The following is a 24087-nucleotide window of genomic DNA, read 5'->3' as shown; positions in this document are numbered from 1 at the left end:
CTTCTACATGGATAAGTCTGATTAAAATAACACACAGTTCCAAAGTGATGCTTGTTTTATTAGAATACCACATAACGTGAAATTCACAATTTATGATACTTAAGCGTTAAAATCTTAAAAGCAAGTTTCTTGCTCTATTCCAAAACCTCTAAGACGTGAAGAAAAATCCAACATGTTGTTCTAACCCAACATCTTCAGAAGATTACTTTGAAAACATTAGCAAAGTGGAATTCAATTTAAAGCATTTAATAGCTGAAACAAGCAATGTGAAAAGCTGAATTACAGAAGAAAACAGTGCAACCCAATATTCTACTACAAATCTACCTTTCCACAACAATTAGTACTTCTAGGTCAGTTTTTTCCACCAAAAAGATGTTGTAGTGGCGAAAAGATGATGCTGGGGAAACAGTAACAACAAGAAGAGCATATTAGACTTAAAATACTTATATGAAAAAAGCTTATCAGGATAAAAAGCTAATTTCTGTTTAACAGAAGGACACAATGCCAGTACAAAACAATATAGAGGGAAACTGAAAAAATAGAGGAAACAATGAGTAACTTGTGCACTAATGGTCTAGTCTCAGTCATTAAAGGAATGGCACACATTACAAGTAACAAGGAGTTTTCTTTTATTAAAAAAATAACAAAAAACAGCAGCTGCCAATATCTATCTGGTTCTGTGCAGTGATGGACAGCACCCACAGGATCCAGTCTCAGCAGCATGAGAGAACTCCTTTGGCATCCAGCAGGTGCCTGAACAATGACACTGATTTCCATTTAAAATGGTGCCTTTGGGAGTCAGTTACAAAGTCCAGATTTGCTCAATGGCCAAATAAAGGTCACATGCATCTTAATGGGGCTGAAGATCCATCTGGGAAGACCCTTTTAGTTGGCATTTCTCAGCTGAGAGAAGCCACTTTGTATAAGGGCTGTGATGGAGGTTCAGTGACCCTCTCATCAGGACTCTTTTCCCAAAGACAACTCAGAAGAGGAACACTTAGTGGTAATGCTACCCCTTAGCATGACATAAAATGACATCTCTTTTTTTTGCCTTGGGAGACTTTGGTTTAACCACAGAAAATATGTCTCCATACTTCAAAATTATGGAGAACAACCTGGCACTGCCAGAATCAGCCTTTGACACAGGCTTAGACAGAGCCAGGACTGCTCATCAGTGCAGGATTAGTACCTTCTCCAGAACTGTGAAAGACCTCTTCCTTCTGACTTTATGTTTCCTTTCTTTCCTGTTTGATCCATTTGCTGCTGCAGCTCCACTACACCCTTGGTCTTACTGGCTGCTCTTTTTTGTTCAAGGGCAAATTCCACAGGCCCCCCTGTTAAGGAACAGCAGCAAGAACAAAAACACAACCTCGCTCTCTACACACTCCCTGCATATCCAGGGAATGAGATTCTGTGGAAACCAGCAATTCCTTACTCACAGAAACTAAGTTGGTCACAGTCTTTAGTAAGGGATGCTGGGCTGAACTCAAGCTCATTTGCTTTGGAGGAATTCTAAAAGGAAAAGGAACCCACAAACTGTTACATAATGGTAAATGCTATTGTTCAGAAATTTTTGTTAGCTTGCTTCCTTAAAGTATTAAAAAGCAAGGTCTACACTCTTTGTTGTGTGGTTTCATTTAGGGATTTTTTCTGTTACGATGAGGACCTTCTTCACCAAGGTATTTTTACACTTCCTTCATCAGAACTTAACATAAAGCTGTAATTTATTTAGAAGATTTTAGCATACCAGATAATGAACTAATAGTACCTATGGAATACGCAGAGATTTTAAAAAACATGAATAGAAGAACTGTGGGAAACTACAGCCCTTGGACAGTGCAGGCCCCTGGACATTCATCCTTCTAAGACAGTCCTGGGACACAGACTTAATTTGGAAGGGATAAAAATGAAAAGTTCCAGAAGCAAGAGGTGGGCCAGGAATACCCATAAGGAAGGTGAACAACAACAAAAAGTACCACACAAAACAAAATAAGCATATAGAAACACAGCAAGATCATTAGGTAAACTTCTAAAAGAGAGTAAACCCTAAAACAATGACAGGTCCTAATGTTGTTTCCCTTGCACTAATCTCAGAACTGTTTAGGTTGGAAAAGCCCTGTAAGATTGAGTCCAATTGCTAGCCTGGCACTGCCAAGGCCATCACTAAACCATGTCCCCAAATGCCACATCTAAGCTCAGGTTAACACAAAATTCCAAACCTCTGATGGCTTGAGATATTTCCAGTTTAGTCTGAGAGCATTAACTAAGTTAGGAAAATTCTCTGGAGTGACAGGCTGAGTCTCTTTCTTTCTGTGACTCTAGTGCATTGTGTAAGTGAAAAGACATGCAGGTTTGACCACATTCATCCTGATCAGATGTCACCATCACAGGCCTGGGAGATGTTTGGATGACAGCTGGAAAGGCAATTCATTGAACAGTCATGTGCCTGTGGCACTTCCTTGCTCCTCATTCTGAATCCAACATCCTAAGTCAATCCCACAGGTACTACATAGAGAGATTTCCTTCCTGGTTTACAAAACCCCTCCCTTTTTGAGAAGCATTATAAAATACCACATGGATTTAAAACCAAAGCCATATATTGTTGATAAACTGAGAAAGAGCCTTGGAAGAACAACCAGAAAACCTCTGATAAAGTACAGGAGCTACTGACATGTTTTTTATCCTAAACCTAATCTTTCTTCTCAACCTGAATTAAAAGAAAAAACAAACAAAACCCAAATGAAAAGCATGTCAGAGAAATATTTGGCTTTCATCTTCTAAAAATGCATATTAGGACTTTTGCCCAGGATTTCACACAGTACTCATGACACCTGATCTGGCATTCACGAACAGAACAGTCTGTCCAGAAAACCCTCTCAGTTTAACAGTGCCTTAACTAGTGCAATTTCGAGGATAAGTAATGATGTCACAAGCAGCTGTTCCAGAAAAGGTTCTTCTTACCTAAGTTGGTATTTGCTGAGTTGTTTTTGCATCACAGTTCCAGTTTACCCAGAAAGCACTCAAGACCGGCCCTCCCACATTAGTTAACACAAGAACTTAAGAGTAACCTCTGCCACTTGTCACACTGTTTCTCAGGGTCCAAGCTGCTAACCTGGGTCTCCAGCATTCAAAAACTCTAATGTCTTGAAAACTGTACAATCAACAGAGGAATGCTGAGATATTGATTATAGCAAAATGGAGAATAAAAAAACATCTTTCAGAAAATGATCCTTATCTCATTAACAGTGTTTGGAGAACCTGAGGAAAGAAGCCAGAGAGGGCATGTGTAGAGGCCAGTCGCTTATACTGCAAAGATAAGCAGAGGGGGGAAAAAAAAGGGATACAAGTTTTAGAGACAAATAAACCTGCTTGTTTTAGGTAAGTTATTCTTTACTGAATACTCCCAAGGAGTCGCTAGGCAGACTTCTTCCTATCTTGCAAATCCAACAAACCTGTCAAAAAACCCTGTTCAGAAAAAATGTTTTGGGCTTCCTTTGTGAGCAAATCCAAGAGAAATGTGTTTACTTCCTTGGAAAAAACTCTCTTCCAAAAATTTAGAGGTGGGGAAAAAGCCAGAAAGGTGATAGTGTGGTAGGGATTTGAATCAAATTTAAAATGGGTATCCAGAAAATATATGAAGTGCATTTAGGAGGATGTGCAACATCCAGGAGGGTACGGGCATTAGGGTGTGACTAAGAGCAGTTCTATCTGAGCAGGCTTGGAGCCTGTGGGCTAGAAGAAAAAGAATCTTCTCCTCCTATCAAGGTCTTTGGAGAACAGAGAGCAACAGCCAATCCCTCTGGAACAATCATGTCATGAATCTACCTTCTGGTGACGTAGTGAGAAAAGGCATGGGACTGTTTCAGGAACAGGGTGATGCCTGCATGGCCATCAGCAGAGAGAGGGACACTGGTGGGGAGTGGCACATTGTCACAGCAAAGCCAGTGACAAGATGCCAGCACTCACTTTTGGCCCTTTGTGGAGTTCTCCACAAAGGGGCATGTGAGATGACAGAGGACTGGAGTCCTGGAGAACAGGCAGGGCATTCCTCAGGCTCAACTCTCAGAGGCTTGAGCTTACCCCCCGAGCTTGTAGCTTGACAATCAGAAAAGTTTGTGTCATCTCAAAAAAAAATATAACTCATCCCTTTGCTAAGTCTGGTGAGTCAAAAATTATGAGGGTGATGCAGGGAAAAAAAGGACCTGCAGGCATTTTTATGCTTGCCACTGTAATGGTCCAGGACTAAATAGGTGCTGTTGTCTCTTTCTGAATATTCTGTAGCTTACCTTTTCAAATCCTTGCTCTGCTTTACTCATGTGGTAAACACAGTCAGCTCCAGTTCTAAAGATAAGTAAGCAAAAACTGAGTTAAAAAAAGTCACAAAGAGGAAGCAGCCACTCCAAGTACTTCACTAGAAACCAGGACTTTAGTAGGACTCTACTCAACAATATATATTTGTACTCATGTTTCAAAGTCTTCCTTAAAAATGAAAATATGCACTCATTCTGCTTTTCTATGACAAACAAGCAGTTAATTACAAAAAGTGTTAAGTGAAAAGGAAGATGAGCAGATAACTGAGAAAGCTTGTGAATCCTACAAGGTTACACGGGCAGGTAGCAAAGAACCACAGAAAGATCTTGCAAGACTTGGTCATGGAGCATTAAAATGGCAGAGGAAATTCCATATGGGGAAATATGAAGGGATGCATGTACAGAAAAACCATCTTGGCTTCACTTGGAGTGCCACTTGGAGATTCTGATTTCTTAACACTCAGTAGCACCCCAAGAAAACCCAAATCCCCCAAGACAATTTAGGAGCAAAAGAGCTTGTCTAGAAAGAAGAGAAGACAAAGAGCTGGTCTCATTACAGCAGACACACTCCTTCCTGGGGCAGGGAAGATGCTCAACCTGAATGAGCTCTTCAGTCTAACAGTGTAACTGAAAAAAATGACAGAAGGCTTGAAGTTAGTGCTTGCCAATTTGATTTTGAATTCAAGCATACACTTAAGAATTACTGATTGTTCTAATAATAACTGCTGTGGCAAGATACAGGACCTAAAGAGAACTGCCAGACTGGATCATGAAATAGCCATTTTTGACCTTGTATTTTAACAATCTACAACCTGTGTCTTTGGCTAAAAGAAATAAAAAAGCATTCTGAATCCTGGGCTCATTCCTCCCTCATATCCAACAGTTGTACTGTGAGTAGAAACAGGCCAGGGGAACAGAGGTAGGATTAAAGGACTACATTTGCATGAGCAGGAAAAGAATTGGCTTTAGACTTTGTTAATATGTCTGCATTAAACACATTTGGGAATTGGGTAGGATATAAGGCACCAAGGTAGATAAATGGATATAGTCTGTACATGGGAGGGAAAAGGTGCACATAAACACTTCTGACCACTGGTGGATCCAGGTCTGTTTACCACAGACTTGTGAGGATTCAGCACAGGTGTAGATTTTCTTATTTTAAAAAAATACACTCTAAGAAGAAAGAAGCCTGCCAGCCTGTAAGTAACACTGACCTGAGGTAGTCAAGAACTAAGCACAAGGTTAGCCAAGAGCCAGCCCTGTACCCTCATGCAGAAGGGTGATTCAGCTGAGCTGAGTGATTCACCCCCAGCTGAATTAAGCAGAGCTCTGCCAAACTACTACCCTCAAGAAGTGATCCCTCCCCTCTGCTCAAGGCTGCTGAGGCCTCTCTGCCCCATTCTGGACCGGAAACCCCAGTACATGACTGGGACTCACTGGGACTCACAGCAAAGGGCAACATGCAAACATGACAATGGGATTGGGGAATTTTTTTCAAGTGGACAAGCTTTGAGAGATGAGGCTGTTTAGTCTGGAGAAGGCTTGGATGGGATCTTACCAATGTACATCTGATGGGAGGAAATGAAGAACAGGGAGCCAGGCTCTCCTCAACCCTCTTGTCTTCTGGCAGAACAAGAGGCAAAGGGCACAGACATGAAATTAAATCTGAACACAAGAAAAACCTTTTGACTAGAACTGTGGTCATACACTGCAAGTGGCTCTCCACAGTTGTGGTGGTTCCACCCTCAAAGTCTATTGAAGACCTGAGGGAACTTGCTTTGCGTGATCCTGCTTGAGCAGGAGGGGTCTGAACTTGATGATATCAAAGGACCTGTCCAACTTCAACCATTCTGTAAAATCCAGAGATAAAGATCTGATGTTCTCCCCCTTACACAGCCCCCTGAATTATTAGGCTAGCCCAGAGATCTGAGGCTTTGAGGGGAGGAATATCAAGAGATGGTAAAGATTTCTAAAAGAGGCTCTTACCCCAAGATATGTTGGTTCGGCTCTCTTTATTCTGTGATGTCCATGTGGAGAGTGGGGCAAAAGAGCACGAACAGGAAATGTCAGGGGTCTATCTAGACTTTGGACAGGGTGGGCTTCTCTGGCTCTCCGCCAACCCCGTTGGGGCAGGAAGGAGGGGTCCAGGGTTATCTTGATCAGAGTCACAGAGTCCTGGGGAAGGGGGCACAGAGTGCCCATGAGCTCACTGTAATGAAGATCTACTTGGGAATCACCATGAGAAGTTTAACTACCAAAGAAACATATGGTGAAGTTGTGTGAGAATACTCATGTATACACACAACACGTGCAATTTCATGAGCCTTTAAAGCACTTGGAAAAGACTGAGTTCCAAGGCCTTTTGCCATCAGCCTCAAGCCAAGAGGGCAGCGTTTATCAGATGGCTCAATAGAGCAGGCTGGAAGGTAAGTGGAAAACTGGTTCCAGTTCTTCCCTTGCTGTTCTAGACTCACATGTGCAAGCCAATGCACTGTTCTGTCTGGCAGCTGAGCTATCACCTCATTGTGACTCAAAAGGTGATGTAATACAGAGGAGTTAAACAGGCAGAGGTCTGGTCAATGGTATGGGAATTTGAAAAGTACAGGACTTTTTTCCCAATATGAACAATGATGCTTAGATTCTGTAGCCATGGAAAAAAAAGGAAGAAGGAAAATGGGACAAAGGATTGCACAGAAATGAAGCATGAAGAAGGTACAAGAGCCATTGAAAATATTAGTATGTGTCCTGGGAGACTCTTGGAGTCAACTGACCTATCCATACATGACTCTGGGCATGAGGTATCATCTCTGACTTCCACTCTTCTCCTCTTCACTGCTTCTTTCATTGCAGTACTTTCTGATATTTCATTTCTTCTCCTGACCTTCAAAGCATTTCAAATTTGGTATTGGTAACAATAGATTTTGACTTTTCTATTTTAGAACAAAATTCATAGTTAATGTACATTCTTATTTTGCAAAAATTGTTCCTGTTTATACTCTAAAAAAAAAAAAGGATCCAGGACTAAAACAAACACTGGGAGCTCATCCAAGAGAATGATGCGCAACAGTTTTAAACAAAGTATTTCTTTCTAGGACATCCTATTTCTTCCACTTTCAGAGGACTGCCAAGGAATGTAAATAGCAGGAATGCAGAGATAGAAAAAATTCCTAAGGGGAATTTGGACACTTCCTTGGGGGAATCTGGATTTGAATTATTCTTCATTAATTCACTTCAGACACTTACCTATATTGAAAATAAACCTACCTTGAGCTCTCATTACACAAAAACTTCTCAAATAAGCATAATTTTGCTGTTTATGACACAGTACCTAAGGAACTACTTCATTACTCAACAAGATCAACCTCACAGATTCTTCCAGTGATGAAAACACTGGACAGCTCACTCAGTCAGGCTTGCAGAAAATCCATAGAACTGAAGGCAGCAGGCTCTTAAGTCCTGATACAGGACCGCTTTCCAAGCCCAGCAGAACTGCCAGAAGAACATCTCTCCCTTTGGATGGTTCTAGGTGAGAATTCAGTGACACTTTACACTGCCTGACTAACTCCTAGTGGTAGGAGAACTCTAGCATTGCCTAAAGGCATATATTCTGCTTCTCAAGAATACTTAGAACATAAACAACAGAATGAAACCAAATGCACAACTTACAAGCTCATCACTGCCCTTGTTTACTTCTTTACCTGCAACAGAGGTATAAAACTTAGTGAATATTTAGACTGGACTTTCTTTAACCAACTGAAAAGTACATTTTTGCACTGCAATTTCTCTTCCAGGAGCAAGATAAACTACTGGGAAACAGTCTGGAACTGCAAATACACTGAAATAGAAAATGTGCAAATACAGCTTTTTCTGAACCAGAATTCCTGGCTATGAACACCAGATATCAATGGGATGGGACAATTGCTTATCTTAGAGAAATTAAAGGTATCTTCAGAAGAGAAGGGCCTGAAGAACAGTTAGCATCTCGCTGTGCTTTGGGTACCCAATGGAAGACACAAGGAGATCCGGAACACAGCCTCTAGAGAATATTGGCCAGCTGTAGGATGTATGGAATTCACACATATTTCCCTGAAGAAAAATTCCCACCAGGAGAAATTTGAGATATCAAGTCTGAAAGCAACAGTGCCTTACACTGTTCCTAATTTTAGAATAGCAATACTGTACAACTATCTGGATAAGGCAATTAAATACTGTAGCAGGTGTGCAGGGAAGTGAGTGAACTCTCCATGGTTACATTCAAACATGGGATGTTTGATAGCACATGCAAATAGGTGAGACTAAGAAATTACGAGTTGGCCATCTTATAAAGATCCCATTATGTGCAGTCATTAAAGAAAAATAGTAAGTTTTTCCAGAGCCTGATAATCACAACAGGAAACAGTATGAATACTCAGTTTTCACTACAAGGGCACTTAAATGTAGAGTCCCACGGAGGCCTTAACTGTGGCTTGAGATTGTTCAGAGAATTCATAGAAAACCTGGAAAACAAGACACTGTTGAGGTGAAAATGCTTGCTATTTATCTAAATGACATTATTACCATGACTACTATCATTATTTTTTTAACAAAAATCCATTATTTCTTTAGGGAAATAGCAACAAAGAATGTGATGTTATATGTCAACAAATGTAGTCATGCACAAGGAAGAATAACATGTGTCCCATATACATATATGTGATGGCTCCAGCCCACTGATTGACATTAAAAAATGAAGGTTGGGAGCCACTGGGCATAGCTTCATAAAAATACCAGCTAAAGAGTCACCGGCAGTTGGAAAGACAAAGGGGAATTTAGGGAATTTTAGAAAAGCAAAATGAGACAATAAACACTATTTCAGACTCATGGTACAGGCATTCCACATGCAGTTTTGGTCTCTCTGATTCAGATACAGTAGGCAAAGGAAAAGAGAAAAGCAAGACCATAGATCATAGAGGTTTACAGAAATTACCCAAATATAATCACAGTGACTTACCACAAGATAGGCTTCGCTGAAATGAGTTCAATTCCAGATACAACGTACAAATGTAGGGATAAGGCATGAGATGGACATTCTCATGTTTGAATTTCATCTTTGATACTCGCTCCCATTTACTCAAATCTGAGAAGTATGATAAGACTTAAAAACACAACACTAACATTTCAAAGGAGCATGAGTCCTGACAATGTTTTCTAAAGCTTCAAAAGTCACAGCACACTGCACATGTGCACAAGGGAGCAAATACAACTTGTTATTATGAACTTGTGAAACTGCACCAGTAACACACTACAGGAAACATTTATCCAGGCTTACTTATCCACACTGCCCCATCAATCACCTGCATTAACAGTGTTCTGTTCCCTTAAATGTGCTTGCCTTCAGTACTGACACCCTCCTGCAAAAAAACATGCCAGGATCTTCCAAACCTGTAATAAAAAAACTCTTAAGCAGTCTTCCTAATTAAAAAGGAATTATTTTAAAATTTTATTTAAAAATTAGAAAGGATTTGGATTCATAGAAGCAGCATCATTAAATTTACTTCACAGTTCAAAATGGGGAAAAAAATAATTGACATGACAACCACCACAGTGACAGCCATTCCTTCATGTGAGTCCAGTTCTGACATCCAGGAGCTTCTGCTTGGAAGGTCAAATGGTGCTGGACATGAGTCCCCTTACATACCTCTGATCTCAGGGAGAAACAGGTGAAATGAATTCTGTTAGTCCTCATTTGCTAGCAGAAACTAACATCTCGGGGACAGAAGATGATGAAACATTGATACAATCAGTTCCTTTACGGACTGAAATTTCCTGATTTTTGTCTTGAATGACTCATAGTTGGTGATTAACAAAGATACTCTGTCACTCTACAGAGAGCAGACAACTGTAAAACAACTCTGCAGGCCAGGCCTCTGAGCTTACAGTTCTCTTCCAAGCCCAGTGCTGGCTAAGCATGTGGATGGACTTAGAAGTTCTAGAAATACAAGTTTGTAGACCAAACACTCTTCAACACACAGACAGAACTGGTTGAGCTTCAGAGCAAACTAATTGGTTGGTTGGGTGTCTCCTGTATAATGATGCTCTTGGCTACCTTATCTTCTTGACTCTAACACAAGTAAGTTGCTGGTTTATGTACCTGCTTCAGACAGAGGAAGAGGAAGGCCTCATTCCTGCCTGCTATTAGGAGGCATAATGCTGTCTTCTAAGACCAGAAGGGAATGCGTCAGAGGTATTCATTACTCCTGGGCACTCAGAATCACAGGAGATTATGCCAGATCTGATCCAAAAACTGACAGAACCTTTAGGACTGGAAACTACTAACATTTAACAGAATTACCTTTCTTTTCAACAAAAGCCTTAGGAGAGTAACTTCTCAACCCATTACAGAACAGTAACTACAACAGAAATGTTAACAGTCACCATCTCTTTTATCAAGTTATTATAACTTTAAATTAAAAATCTGCCAAGTATATACCAGACACAACTGAATTCTGTCTGGTTGCACAGGGCAGAAGAAAAAAATGAAGGCCACTTATGCATTCTGATGACAAAACACCTATAAGGAGGAGGAGTCTGTAGTACAGCTGCTAGGTAGAATAATTCAATCTCAAATGCTTGAGCACTTCTCTGTCAAAAGTGAAATCCCGGGAAATTACACTCCTCAAAACCTGTGCTTCTATATGACTATGCTGTGCAATTGCACACAGCTTTTACAGCACTGTCTGTGGATAGCAGGCCAGACTGACAGCAGCTCAATGACTCTGAAAACTTTAGGGAAGACAGAAAAGATCTGCTGACTGGTGCCACAGGAGTGAGAAGCATGAGCGCAGTAAGGTGAATACTGTGCCGATGACATTCACAATTCACAATTGCTTCTAGGCTTCAAAGACTGAAGAGGGGACCAGGATAACTGGATGATAATCCTGCAGGCTTTGTGTGTTCAAAAGCCTGTCTGGACGTCCAATTATGTTAGCTCACCTACTGCTTCTTGTAAAGTTCACTCTGTGAGATACTTTTTGCTTCTCTCAGCCATGTCTGTGGAGACATGAGCACAGATTCACACTTGCTCCCACTCTCCATCCCCAAAGGCTCACGGCGGTTTAACCTTAAGGGACCTTATAAGTATAGTACTGTGAGTTTCCCTGCCCATGAGCCAGCATTGCTGGTCCCGTAAGGAGTGTTTTACGTTCTACAAACCTTTGGGAACAATGCACTGGCTGTGCTTCCAAGTGCATGAGGTGGGCTTCCTGGCACTTTATGTACACCTTTATTTGCTCTGGCTAAACCTAATTTGGAACATAGAGCCTTTAGGATGAAAACATTGCAAAACACTCTCGTCACAGCAGTTCTTGGTGACGGCAACACCTAAGGTGTTCAGAATACCTTCAGCCAATGTCAAACTGCAAAGACTGAAGTAGTACTACTCCAGCTGAAGATCTGCACACTCCTACACATAAATGTTGACTTATGCAATGCCCAACAGATAAAGTCATTGAATCTTTTCTTTTATGAGTAGGAAAGAAAGGATACATGGAAAGATGGTGAAGTGGTGTGTAGAAAATGGATGTAAATCATCAAGATTTCCAAGGATTACTCGAATCACTTCCTGGAGAGACCAAAAAATAAACAAAGGAAAAATATTAAAAACATAGTCATAATTCCATTGTCAAGTACACTTTCAAGGCTTGGGGAAAAATTAACATTACTTTACAGTTTGCATGAATCATGGAAGACCAGGTTCTAAATATTCTGCTTTTCCTTCTCCCCTTTTTCTCCCCACTCCCTCCCGCCATTTTAGTGTGCATTGCACTGACAGACTCATAGAAATTTAGGTGAGTGAGTACCTTAAATTAACATAGAAGAATTACTATGGAAATGGGGGTGTGCTTTTAAATTTAGAAGTTTTAAATTTAATGAGTGTCATTTTATTTTTCCAGCAAAATTTACTTCTTCCTCTTTCTCTGAATATTGACCCAAATTAGTTACAAGGCAACTGCAGTTAAGCCCCAACAAACTCCTCCTCTACAAAAAAAACTTTTTCCAGTAATACCTTTCAACATTTTCAAAAGGGGAAAAAAAAATCATAATTCTTCATATCAATTAAAATCAGCACATTTTCTTCAGTAAGGTTTTCAATGCTATTACTTTGAAGTTTTTTAGAAATTAAGTAATAGGAAGGAGCACTATTAAGCAGGCAGTATATTTGTTTCAATTTCTTAATAATGGCAGGGGCCTTCTTCTGTCTCAGGAAAAAGATGACAACAATACAACTCATCCACTGTGACCATTAGTTTTGCTTGGACACAAAGCAATGGCATCATTAAAAGAACACCCATTGGTTCCACAGTTGCAAGGGAAGCATGTGCAATTTAGCATTAGATTAACCTCCATCAAGACAGCTCACCAGTACTGCCACAACTCCTGAAAAACCAAGAGGGATTAACAGCTAAATCAAGCCTGACAATTTGAAAGTGGTGGTCAGTTTCGAGGTTGAGACTGAAATCCTGGGGAAGAGCTCCTGCAAGAATGACTGAAGAGGAATCAGAAAGGAATTGGGTGCAATCAGCTCAACAAACAGGAGTGTCCTTTTGTCCAATTTTAACAGTCAGTAGCTTCTTTGGAATATTTAAAACAAAAGCATGACTCTTCTACACTAAATTTTGCCTGCTGAGGAACATTTTTCATTTGTCTTTTTTTTTTTTTTTTTTTTTTTTTTTTTTCCCTGTGCTTGGACTCTCTAAGGAAGTTCCCCATTACTCACACTTGAAATGCTGCATTTGACAAAATGTTCTCAGTCCCATAACAAGCTTATGATTTGTTCAGTCTAACACCCATCTAAGGTCCTATGGACTTGCCTCAGCTCCTACCTCCAACTCCTTGGCAGCACTTTCAGTGAGACTGAGTTTGGGAGAGCTGTGAAACAAAGAGACAGTTGGAACCACCCCAGTGAAAACACAGTGAAGCTACATTTCAAGTAAGAGTTTAAACAGTAACAAAACATAATTCCCACTGAACAGGAAAAAATACTTAGCGAGCAGATTGATTCCTAATCTATTGCTCTTAAAAAGCATCCCTTATTCACAAGGATTGTTCCGTGTGAACTTTCTATCCACCTGTGTTTTGTGTTTTAAAGTCTTGTATTAATTTACTGCCACATGCAGTCAACAAACAGCAGGCTGACTTCTTGGTTTTAACACACATACCTGTTGAAGTTGCCATACCGGATTTTAAATTTGTACACATGCCTGCCAGCATGAAGAAATCTTGTTTCGGGCAATGGATAGGTGAATGGTTTCAACGACATCTCTCTCCCAGACTAGGAAACGCCAGACTAGGAAAGCAGAAGAGTCAAAGGTTAATTCCTAAAACCTCTCACCACATCTCTTTCTGTAGTATGAAAAGATTATATGCAGTTTTTCTTCTAGGGGACATTTGCAAAGAGAATTATCCTACCAGTCAGCAAACGGCTGATCTGAGTGTTCCGTTTTAATAACGACGTGTCTTTGAGCAGGACCCGAGGACAGACCTAGAGCAGACGCCCACCTCGTCTTCAGCTGCGCTGCCCTGCAACTGTCCCTGCCGAAGTCCCTGGAGCTTTACGGGCCTCGTGCCATGGGGATGGCAAACCTCCTCCCCTCACCGCCCCACCAGACTCTTCCGCAGAGCCCTGTGGGGCCCGCGACCGGCACCGGCTGCGAAGGAAGCCCCGGCTGCCGCGGATCCCAGCAACCCCCGAGAGTCCGGCCCGCAAGAACTCATTGCTCCCCACTCTCACCGCACGTCCCCGGTGCCCCGCGGCCGTCGGCGCAGCCACGAGCAGCGAGCAATGCCCAGCTGTCCCCGGGGTGGGGCGGAGAGGCCAGGCCCGCTGGGGCAGGGCCGGACCCCGCTGCGGACGCTGGCCCAGCGCCTGGCCTGCCAGACGCGAGATGGCGCGGCCTTTCCAGAGTCGGGGGCGGCCTGAAAGGCCTCGGACAGCTCCGGCGCCTACCGGCCACCTTCCGCTCTACTGGTCCCACTGTGCCGACCAAGCCCTGGCCTCCGCCGGGGCCGGGCCGGGGCTGCGGACTGAGCGGTGCCGAGCGCAGCCTCACCGAGCCGAATGGAACCGAACCAATGAGAGCCTAGCTAAATCTAGCGGAGCACAACCGAACAGAGCCGCATGGAGACGACGAGCCCAGCCGAGTTTAGCTGAGTTTAGCCTAATCCCGCCGAGCCCAGTTGAGCCCACCTGCAGGTAGGGAGCGGGAACTTGGCCCAGAGCGGGTCCGCAGCTCTGCAGCCCCTTTCCTCTAAGGGGTACCGGGGCCGGACGTGCAGGGGGCAGGTGCTGGAGTTGGCCGGGGCTGGGCTGCTGAGGTGGCATCTCAGATGAGGCAGAGGCACCGGGCGGCTCCAGGAGGCACTAGACCTGCGAGAGGGGCTAGGGGTCGATCCTGAGCCACTACAGTACGTCTTTTCTCTTTCTGATTCACACAGCTTCCTGCTCCACTTCTGCTGCTTTCTGTTGCCCTCCCTTTATATAGCTATAACATTTTATATACTACATCTCTTTAAGAAAGACTGGAATTGAAAGATCTTTCCTTTTCCCACAGTGTTAATATCCAGGGACTGATACAGCATCCGTCACCGTCCTGTCACAGAGGGGAAGTTATATAAGCAGCAGCATGATGGTACCCCTCAGCATTGGTAAAGACATGATGTAGAGAATAATTCAGCAGCTGCAGAACTTAGGGAGTCATGAAGTAAATAGATGCATTGATTTCATGCACAAGCAGGAAATTGGTAACTACCAATGTTCAAGCAAGCAGATACCACCGTGGAAAACACAGCTTCACTAACAATGCTAACCTTCTCTAACAACACTGAGCCCACCATTCTGGGTGCATCTCAGCAAGAAGGCCTATGTCCTGTTTGAGCTGCTCTTCAATAGCGAATGGGAGGCTCAAAGTTGGCTTTACAGTAGAACAGCACCCTCAGGAATACCTCCAAGAAATTCTTGGGGTGCACCAAGGTACTCCCCAATGCTAATGGATCTTGCAGCTAGGCAGAGTACCATCTTGCCATGGTGTTGCAAACTGGTGGCTGAAAACTAGGCAAGAAAACAGTAGTCCATACAGAGCAGACACAGGGCCTACAGAGCAGATACTTGTTTAATCAACACCAGGAGTGAGGGGAATAGCTCCACCACAAACTCACTTGTCCATTCTTTGCACAGTACTGCATTTTATACTTTTTTACATAATGTGTATATGATAATTTCCTAACCTTCATATTGCAATGTATTTTCTAATTACATGATTATGTAAGCCCTTGTAGCACATGTGCGGTTTCTGCATGAGCTGATCGTCAGTCTCCTGGTGGTTGTTTTGGATGAAGGTTCATAAGTCTTCCTGAGGCTTGAATTTTTCACCTGTTTTCTGTGCAAGCTCTATAAGATTGTCTGCTCAAAGAGCCACTGGTTAGCTTTTGCAGTTAGCTTGTTCTGCTAAATTTGCTGATTTCTAAGAAGTGCTTCATTCACATACCCTGTTCCAAAGCAGCTACACTTTACATAGCTACAGCCTGTGCATAGTTCAAGCATTATCTTGTCACCTAGCCATCAGTACAAGTAACTCAATGTCCATTGTGACACAGCACAGCACAACCTCATGGAACTCAGCAGACCATTGTGGCAACCTGAAATCTCATGGATCCAAGTGTCTACTTAGACAAAGTAGGGGCTCATAGCACACAGGTGCCACTGGGACATTGCCAGCTCTTGTAGAATCCAGTGTCCATTGTGACACTGCACAGCCTCATGTAGACATGGGGACCATTGGAATGGAATCTTATGGAACCAAGTGTCAATTGTGAATACAGCATAGCCTCATGGAACCCAGGGACAACTGGAACTGAGCCATGGCTCGTGGAAGTGAGGGGCCATTGTGACATAGCATGGCCTCTTGGAACCCAGGAGGACATTGTGGGACAATGGAATCCCATGAAACCAAGTGTGAATTGTCAAAAGAGAGGGGCTTCATGGAACCTAAATGACTATTGTGACTCCATGGCACTGCTCATGGAAACAAGTGTCCATTATGGCACATCCAGGTCTAATAGAACGCAGGAGACCATTGTGATGCAATAGAATCTCAAGACACCAAAGCTTCATTGTGACACAGAGGGGCCTCATGGAACCAAGGAGACTGTTGTTAGGCAACAGAATCTCATGGAACAAAGTGCAAATTGTCAACACATCAGGGCCTCATGGAAGCCAGATGCCAATGGGAGGTTGAAAGGTTTTAAAGCATTGTGCCTAGGCATACTTGGGCAAGAATAAGATACATTGTAACCAATATAGAACACGGCAAATACTAGTCACAAGCTAGAGACACAGGATGAAGCTTGGCAAGAAATAGGGAGCAAAACTTTCAAACAATGAAGTACAAAGCTTGCTAAAACCAGTGAAAATACTGCTGAAACAGCTAACAAGAGACTGCACATGCCTAGAGGAGAAAGGTAAAAAGGGCATGGCAATGAAGAAGTCCAGCCTTCATCAGCAGACCACCGAGGAAGATGCAGAGCCTTCCTCAGTGAGATCTGGGTGCACTGCACCTGTGTTTTGCATATGTAAAAACATGATGAGTTCTAAGAAATAGTTTGCATAACCACAACTTTTCTAAGGAAAACAGTAAATATACATGAAATATAAACATGTATTGTAATCTGCTGTGTACTTTTGCTGTGCACTGTTAGGAGGAATAATCCCTGTGTACCCAGCCTGAATAAAGCAAATACCCGTTGCTAGGAATTTGTCTCAGAAGTGTCTCTTGGCCTGGTTTGGAGTGATTGAATATTTCAAAGGCTCATGCTAGCAAGTGTCCATTGTGAAACAGCTGTTATGGAACAAAACAGGACATTGTTGCACAATGGAATCTCATGGAAGCAAATGTCAACACCTTTACAGCGAGGCCTCATGAAACCCAGGCACTGTAAAGCAAGGAATCTTGGGGAAAAAAGTTTCAGTTTTGAACAATGCAGGTCTTTATGGAACACAGATGCCACTTGGATAATTCCAGGGCACGTGGAACTCAGTGTCCATTGTGACACAGCACAGCCCCATGGAATTCAGCTGACCATTGTGATGCAATGGGATCTCATGGATCCAAGGCTCTACAATGACCAAGGTGCCTCTGGGAAATTGTCAGGCCTAGCGGAAACAAGGCTTCATTATTGCACAGCAAGGTCTCATGGCACCCAGGAGGCCACTGTGTCGTAATGGAATCTGGTGGAAGCAAATGTCCATTGTGACACCGGAGAGCCTCATGGCACCCCGGAGACCATTGTGCTGCAATGCAATCTCTGGGAATCAAGAGTCAACTGCAAACACAACAGGACTAACCTCAACTACCAGCCCCTGGAACACTGTTTTCCTAGTTAAAAAGCCAAACAGTGGGAAATGGAGGTTTTTGCAGGATCTCAGAAAGGTTAACAAAGTGATTCAAGAAATGGGTTTTTTACAACAAGGTTTACCTTCTCCCATTAAGATTTCAAAGGATGAGAAGTTAACTGTTACTGGTTTAAAAGACTGTTTTTTCAATATTCATGTGCATCCAGATGATGCACAACAATTTGCCATTTTCATGCCATCAATAAATCAACAAGCCCCTTTAAGAAGATACCATTGGCTCCTACTTACTCATAAGGTATGTGCACTTCTCCGAGTATATGCCAGTGGTGTGTAGCAAAAGTACTTTCCTCAGTTCATGTACAATACCCAAATTCCTTCATCTTGCATGATATGGGCAATATTTTGGTAGCAGCAAAGGGCCAAGCATCAATGCAGGAGACAACACATCAGGTCATCTCAGCAGTGGAGAAAACAGGACTCACAACAGCAAAGGAAAAAATACACATACTTCCTTCCTGGAAATATTTAGGCTACAGAAAAAGTTCTAATAAAAGGCAAAATAACAATAGCAAACAATACAGAACCAACTGTAACTCTGTAACCACTCCAACTAAAGTGAAATCCAAAAGCACTGAATGAAGTGAAGTAGCTGGTAGGGACTCTGAACTGGCTTTGTCCACTGCTAGGCATCTCAAACCAGGACTTAGCTCCTCTATCTGATCTACTGAAGGGAGACACAGCTTTAAACTCACCACGAGAATTCAACAAAGAAAGTCAAAGTGCTTTAGATAAAGTGATGCGAGCCATCCAATCATGCCAGGCTCATCAATACAATCCTAACTTGTCTTTTTTGTTTGCAGTTTTAGGGGAGAGTCCACAGCTTCACGGTCTAATATTCCTGTGGATCTAGAGAAGAAGGACCATCTGATAATGTTAGAATGTGTTTTCCTATCTCGTCATCAATACAATCCTAACTTGTCTTTTTTGTTTGCAGTTTTAGGGGAGTCCACAGCTTCACAGTCTAATATTCCTGTGGGTCTAGAGAAGAAGGACCATCTGATAATGTTAGAATGTGTTTTCCTATCTCGTCAGCTGGGTAAAACTATAACAACTTGCCCTGAAATTCTATCGCGATTGGTTATAGGCTAGATCTAGAATATTTTCCCTTTCAGGAAAGGATTTTGCAGAAATCTTTCTGCCTGTCACATCCATTTGGAATGGTTAATTCAAAATTCAGAGGTTATGCAATTTGCCCTAGAAAATTTTACAGGGAAAATATCAGTCAATTATCCCAAACATGAGCTTCTAAATTCATGTCTAGAATTAATTCCTAAGCCCTTAAGAAGTCAGCATCCCTAGATGCAATTACATTTTTCACAGACAGTTCAGGGAAGTCAAAAAAATCTGTGATTGCTTGGCAAAATCCAGAGACCGAAAAATGGGATATTAAAGAAGTAGAAGGTTCTTTACAAACAATAGAGTTAATGGCAGTTGTGTGGATATTTTCAAAATTCACATTCCTTTTAATTTAATAACCTATTCATTTTATGTTGCAGGTATAGTAGAAAGGGCAGAAGGGTCTCTGCTAAAAGAGATTTCCATTGACCAGCTGTTACAGTGAGCTCATGGGCACTCTATTTCCCCTTCCCCAGGACTCTGTGACTCTGATCAAGATAACCCTGGACCTCTCCTTCCTGCCCCAACGGGGTTGGCAGAGAGCCAGAGAAGCCCACTCTGTCCAAAGTCTGTATAGACCCCTGACATTTCCTGTTCGTCCTCTTTTGCCCCGCTCTCCACATGGACATCACAGAATAAAGAGAGCTGCACCAAAGTATATCGGGGTAAGAGCCTCTTTTGGAAATCTTTGCCTTTTCCTGATATTCCTCCCCTCAAAGCTTCAGATCTAGCCTGATAATTCAGGGGGCTGAGGCGGGGGGCAACGTCAACCAGCTATATGGTTTGCTCAAGAAACTGTTCTTCCTTCTTTCTATTCTACGGGAACCTTACTTTGTCATACACACTCGTTCACATTCTGCATCCCAGGTTTCCTAGCAGAAGGCAATGCCATGGCTTGAGTTTTTAGCCATGCCAATACAAAATACACTTCCCAATGTTATTGAACAAGGCAGAATGAGCCATGCCTTCTATCATCAAAATGCACCTGCCTTTTGATATCAGTCATTTGCACAGTTCAAATATACACACTTATCAATAGATACATTCTCAAGAGCAATTTTTGCTTCCGCACATCAAGGAGAAAATAGTAGAGATGTAATTAAACATTTCTTAGAAGCATTTGCATCCCTAGGCATTCCTCAAGAAGTTAAAATGGACAGTGGAGCAACCTACATTTCTAATAGACTGCAGGAGTTTTTCAAAATTTGGGGTATCAAACACACCACAGGTATTCCATATTCTTCCACAGGCCAATCTATTGTAGAAAGAGCACAAAGATCACTGAAAATGATCCTTGAAAGGGAAAAGGGAGGGATGGAAGTGTCATCTACAACAAAAAGGCTGAATAAGCTATATGTGGGAACTCCAGAATTGCTCTGAGGTCCCATGTGGTGGTGAAATTTCTCCTCCAACCCATGCTTCCAAAGAAAAACTGCGCAGGCCCTTGCTGTTCAGTCTCAAGGAAGTTTATTTCTAGTTATCTAAAAGATTATGTTCTCGGGCTGTGGCTGCTTGGTCAGTGGCCAGGGCAGAGACACAAACACACCCTGACATCCTCTCTGTCTGCTGTCTTCTTCTTCTCTCTCCCCGCCCAGGGCTGCCGCTATTTTTATATGATATATTACGTGTTACATGTTTATAGTTTTCCCCCAATACCTACTACCTATATTACAAAGTGCTTTTCTACTCTAAACCAATCTGTGAGTGCCAACATCACCAAGAACATGGAGGCAAAGAAAAGGAAGGAGGAAGAACAGGATCAGCCTACTTTCCTCCATCTAAGAACTTCTGACCCCCATGTACAAAGTAAAAACCCCCCTGTACATGTGTTAAAACCCCCCTGTACAATACTGAAAAAATTTCCCCTCTGTTTTGTAACTACTTTTCCTATCCTATCTAACCTTTTGTGACTGCTTGTTCCACCTCCAAAGTTGGTAACTCATTCCATGGCTCAAACTCAAAATCAAAGCTGTTTCCAGCTGCCTGTCAGGGTCCAAAATGCTTCTGACCAAGGCCTGGAACCTCTAAAAATGTCTGAGAGACATTTTGAGTTCCAACAGCTATATATTTTTTTAATTTCTTAAATAATTCTTTTATGGAGCAGGTACCACCAATTTTCAGACATTTTAGTAATACCAGTCAAGTGAAACTCAAGGAAAGGCCACCAGTCTTCATCAAGGATTCAGAGACAGGACAAATTTCAGGACCCCATCCTCTTGTGACATGGGGGAGGGGGTTTGCATGCATTTGTACAAATGTAGGTCTTCAATGGGTCCTTGCAAAAAGTGTTAAACCACAGGTACAGCCAATCCAAGAGCAGCAGAAGAAGCCAGAAGAAGAACACGCAAATAAGTGAGTGACAGCTGACCATATTCAAACATGAAGATATTTCTTAAAGTAGAGACTGTGTTTTCTAAGTTTGCACTAGTTAAAATTGTTTAAAAAATAGTTTTGACCTGAAAAAGGTTCTCTAAGTTACTGCTGTTGTGTTAAAAAGTTATTAACCTATCTTTGAATCATATGCTCAAAATGCTTTGAAGTTCTATGTGTTCAAATCATATATAGCTTGAGGCTTGCCTGGAAAAACACTTCACCAAAGTTAAGATAGAAGAATAGTTTACAAGCAATAAAAATCATAACCAAATTTAAAAATCATTAGCATAAATACAAATTGTCATCAAGGGTGAGACTTTTTCAGATCATGTTCCTTTCTCCTCTTTCCTTTATATATATATGGAAAGGGTGAGATGTAGGATGCCCCCTGTTGACAGAGTGACCAAATTATTCTTTGTCTGCTTAAAGAGAAAAAAAAGCCCAGATGTTTCTCTCCTCAATTTGCTATAAGGACACCTCATAGGATCTTTGGGACTTCACCTCAGACCTGGGGCTGCCAATTGGACAGAAGCCAAAAGGTCTCACCAAGGTAATTTAGTAAAAAAAGGAAGAGAACAAAGGAATAATCACTTTTGTGGAGTGTTTTAGCAGGAGCAAGAACCTCTTGCCCCTGGCTTGGGTTTTTCTCTATAAGAGCTTTGTTATTTTGCCTTTTATTAGAACTTTTTCTGTTTCTGACACTACCTCAGAAGCCATCCTGCTAAATTTATGCCATTTGAGGTAGCTGAGCTATCTTAGGTGTGATAGGGTCTCTGAGAGCTCATGAGACCTGGCTCAAGGAGAAACCTATTAGTTATCCTTTTCTTGAGCATATGTCTTGGAAGTTCCTTCAAGGGGATTGGACATGTCATCATCATCATCATACCTGGCAGCTTGCCTATGGGCAACTGGGGCTGCTTTCCTTTTGGTGGAACTTCATCTCTGAGTCTTGCCTTCCTTCAATTCACACATCCATTGTGCCAGAGCAGCATCCCATCTTGTAGCAGAATTTCTGAGAGAGAGAGGACACTATTTATATTTAGAGTGAAGGTTGAGCTACCCCAGTCTAGGCCTCAGATATGGGCCTCGCCGAAGCCTTTGAAGCCTATGACGCAGTAAGAAATTAGTCTGTGGTGCAATTAGAATTTATGTTAGGGTGAACACTGTAATGAGCTTTCTGGCTGTGAATTGGTATAGGTCTGCAATGTGAAATTTTAACCATCTTAAGAGAAAGACAAACAATGTTTGCTTGCCAATGAGAGTGTGCTCACAATTGTAAACTATATTGAAGTGTATATAAACTACCATCTTATAAACAATAAAGGGAGAACATATGATTAACCATATTGGCTTGATCTGCATTTGTCCTGTCCAGCTGTCCTGATTTTATAAGAAGTCCCTTGCTTCTCCATCTCCTCATGTTTTCTCCACAATCATGCAGGAAGAACCACAGTTCAGCTTGTGGGGTGTACCTTGTCTCCCCATCTGGGCAATGTCTGCCTTGGATACCAGAACTTCTGATCTGTACTGCTGAGATTTGAGTTTCTTATGATTCTCCTTTATCTTGTCTTCTCATTTCTGCAGACATGTTTCCACCACTGCAATTCTGGCATGTGTTGGGCCATATACAGCATCTGTATATGCTCAGAGCTCCTTTGCCATATCAAGCATAGTCTCATCCCTCTCATCCCTCTTCATTATTGCTAAAGCAGAAGCATATTTGTGTGGCCCAAGTTATACAAGTTTTTGCCACCTCACAGATGTATGTGGAACCAAGTCTGGATTCCTAGTTGTTCTGTGATCTGAGATAATCTCTGCCATTGCCTTTTCTTTCAGGTAGTGAGATCTCTTGTTCTATAGTCAGGTTGTCTCAGGTTGGATCCCTTGTTCTATAGTCTTCCATTGGATTTGCTGCATATAGAGATTGTCTGCACAAAGGTCTCTTTGTGCTACGCTTTCCAGGACCCGTGCTCAGAGGTTGTGAGGGTTAGCCCCCTTCATCATTCCTTGGTCAATGACAGGATCATGTGACAGGGATCCTCTCGGAGTCTGTATATCAGTATGACCCCAAGATTGTAAAAGTCCTTGTTCTCCTAGCCCGTGCAGCCAAAGAAGGAGTCAGAATGCCTAGGATCGGCTTTTCAAGGTTGTTTATTTTTCTTTATAACATTCTTTCTCTGACCTGCTGAGCTCTGTCTAGTAGGTTGGCCACAGCATTCTGTGTGCCTCCTTGGATGGCTTTTACATTTAAGACTAGAAATGACATGTACTATATTTATAATATTGTGCCAATACCTATAATCTATGTTAGACAGTGTGTCTCTGCCTTAAACCAATAGAAAAGTGTCACCATCACAGCAAGACATGGAGGACAAGAAGAAAGAGAAGGTCAGGACATGCCCAAATCCCTCCATCTTGTCCCCTGAAACTCATTCTAAAAAAGCCTCAAAATTCTACTTTCTCACCCTGTGTTAATTCACCTATCACACTACTCAAACCCTTGTGGCTTGTAATTCCTCATACAAAGTTGGCAGCTTTTTCCATGGTCTAAAATTGAAGCCACAGATGTTTTCGACTTCGTGCCAAGGTCTCCAAGCCCCCTGCCAGGGTCTTGAGACAGCCAGGACAGCCAGAGGGATGTCCTAGACTCCGACAGGATCCCAAATGCCTCGCTTCAGTGCCATTCAGAATTGTAGCCTTGCCTGCAGCATCCCAAAGACAAAGTAACCAACTAATTATAGATTCATCAGGTTCATCATGTGTGGTCCTTTTTTAGGCCACAAAGGTCCTTCAGGGAAAATGACTCAATATTGGCCTCTAATCTTTTGCCAGTTGCTTTGA

The 24087-nt window shown here is 42.2% G+C and overlaps 1 protein-coding gene across 1 annotated transcript; it reads right to left on the bottom strand.

Annotated features, from left to right (window-relative positions):
* Positions 1-37: 37 nt before the first annotated feature.
* On the bottom strand, positions 38-14302 carry MAJIN (membrane anchored junction protein). Its single transcript, XM_031505925.2, has 11 exons — positions 14080-14302; positions 13508-13635; positions 13172-13217; positions 11835-11910; positions 9301-9426; positions 7977-8008; positions 7082-7191; positions 4287-4341; positions 1440-1512; positions 1190-1334; positions 38-397 (listed from the first exon to the last, which is right to left on the bottom strand). The coding sequence occupies exons 2-11, from the start codon at positions 13606-13608 to the stop codon at positions 352-354; spliced, it is 810 nt and encodes a 269-aa protein (XP_031361785.1). The 5' UTR covers positions 13609-13635; positions 14080-14302; the 3' UTR covers positions 38-351.
* Positions 14303-24087: the final 9785 nt, after the last annotated feature.

The sequence above is a fragment of the Lonchura striata genome, chromosome 12 (genome assembly GCF_046129695.1).
Source record: "Lonchura striata isolate bLonStr1 chromosome 12, bLonStr1.mat, whole genome shotgun sequence".
NCBI classification, from domain to species: domain Eukaryota; kingdom Metazoa; phylum Chordata; class Aves; order Passeriformes; family Estrildidae; genus Lonchura; species Lonchura striata.
Note: the sequence above shows the minus strand (reverse complement) of the source record. Positions and strands in the feature narration are given on the sequence as shown.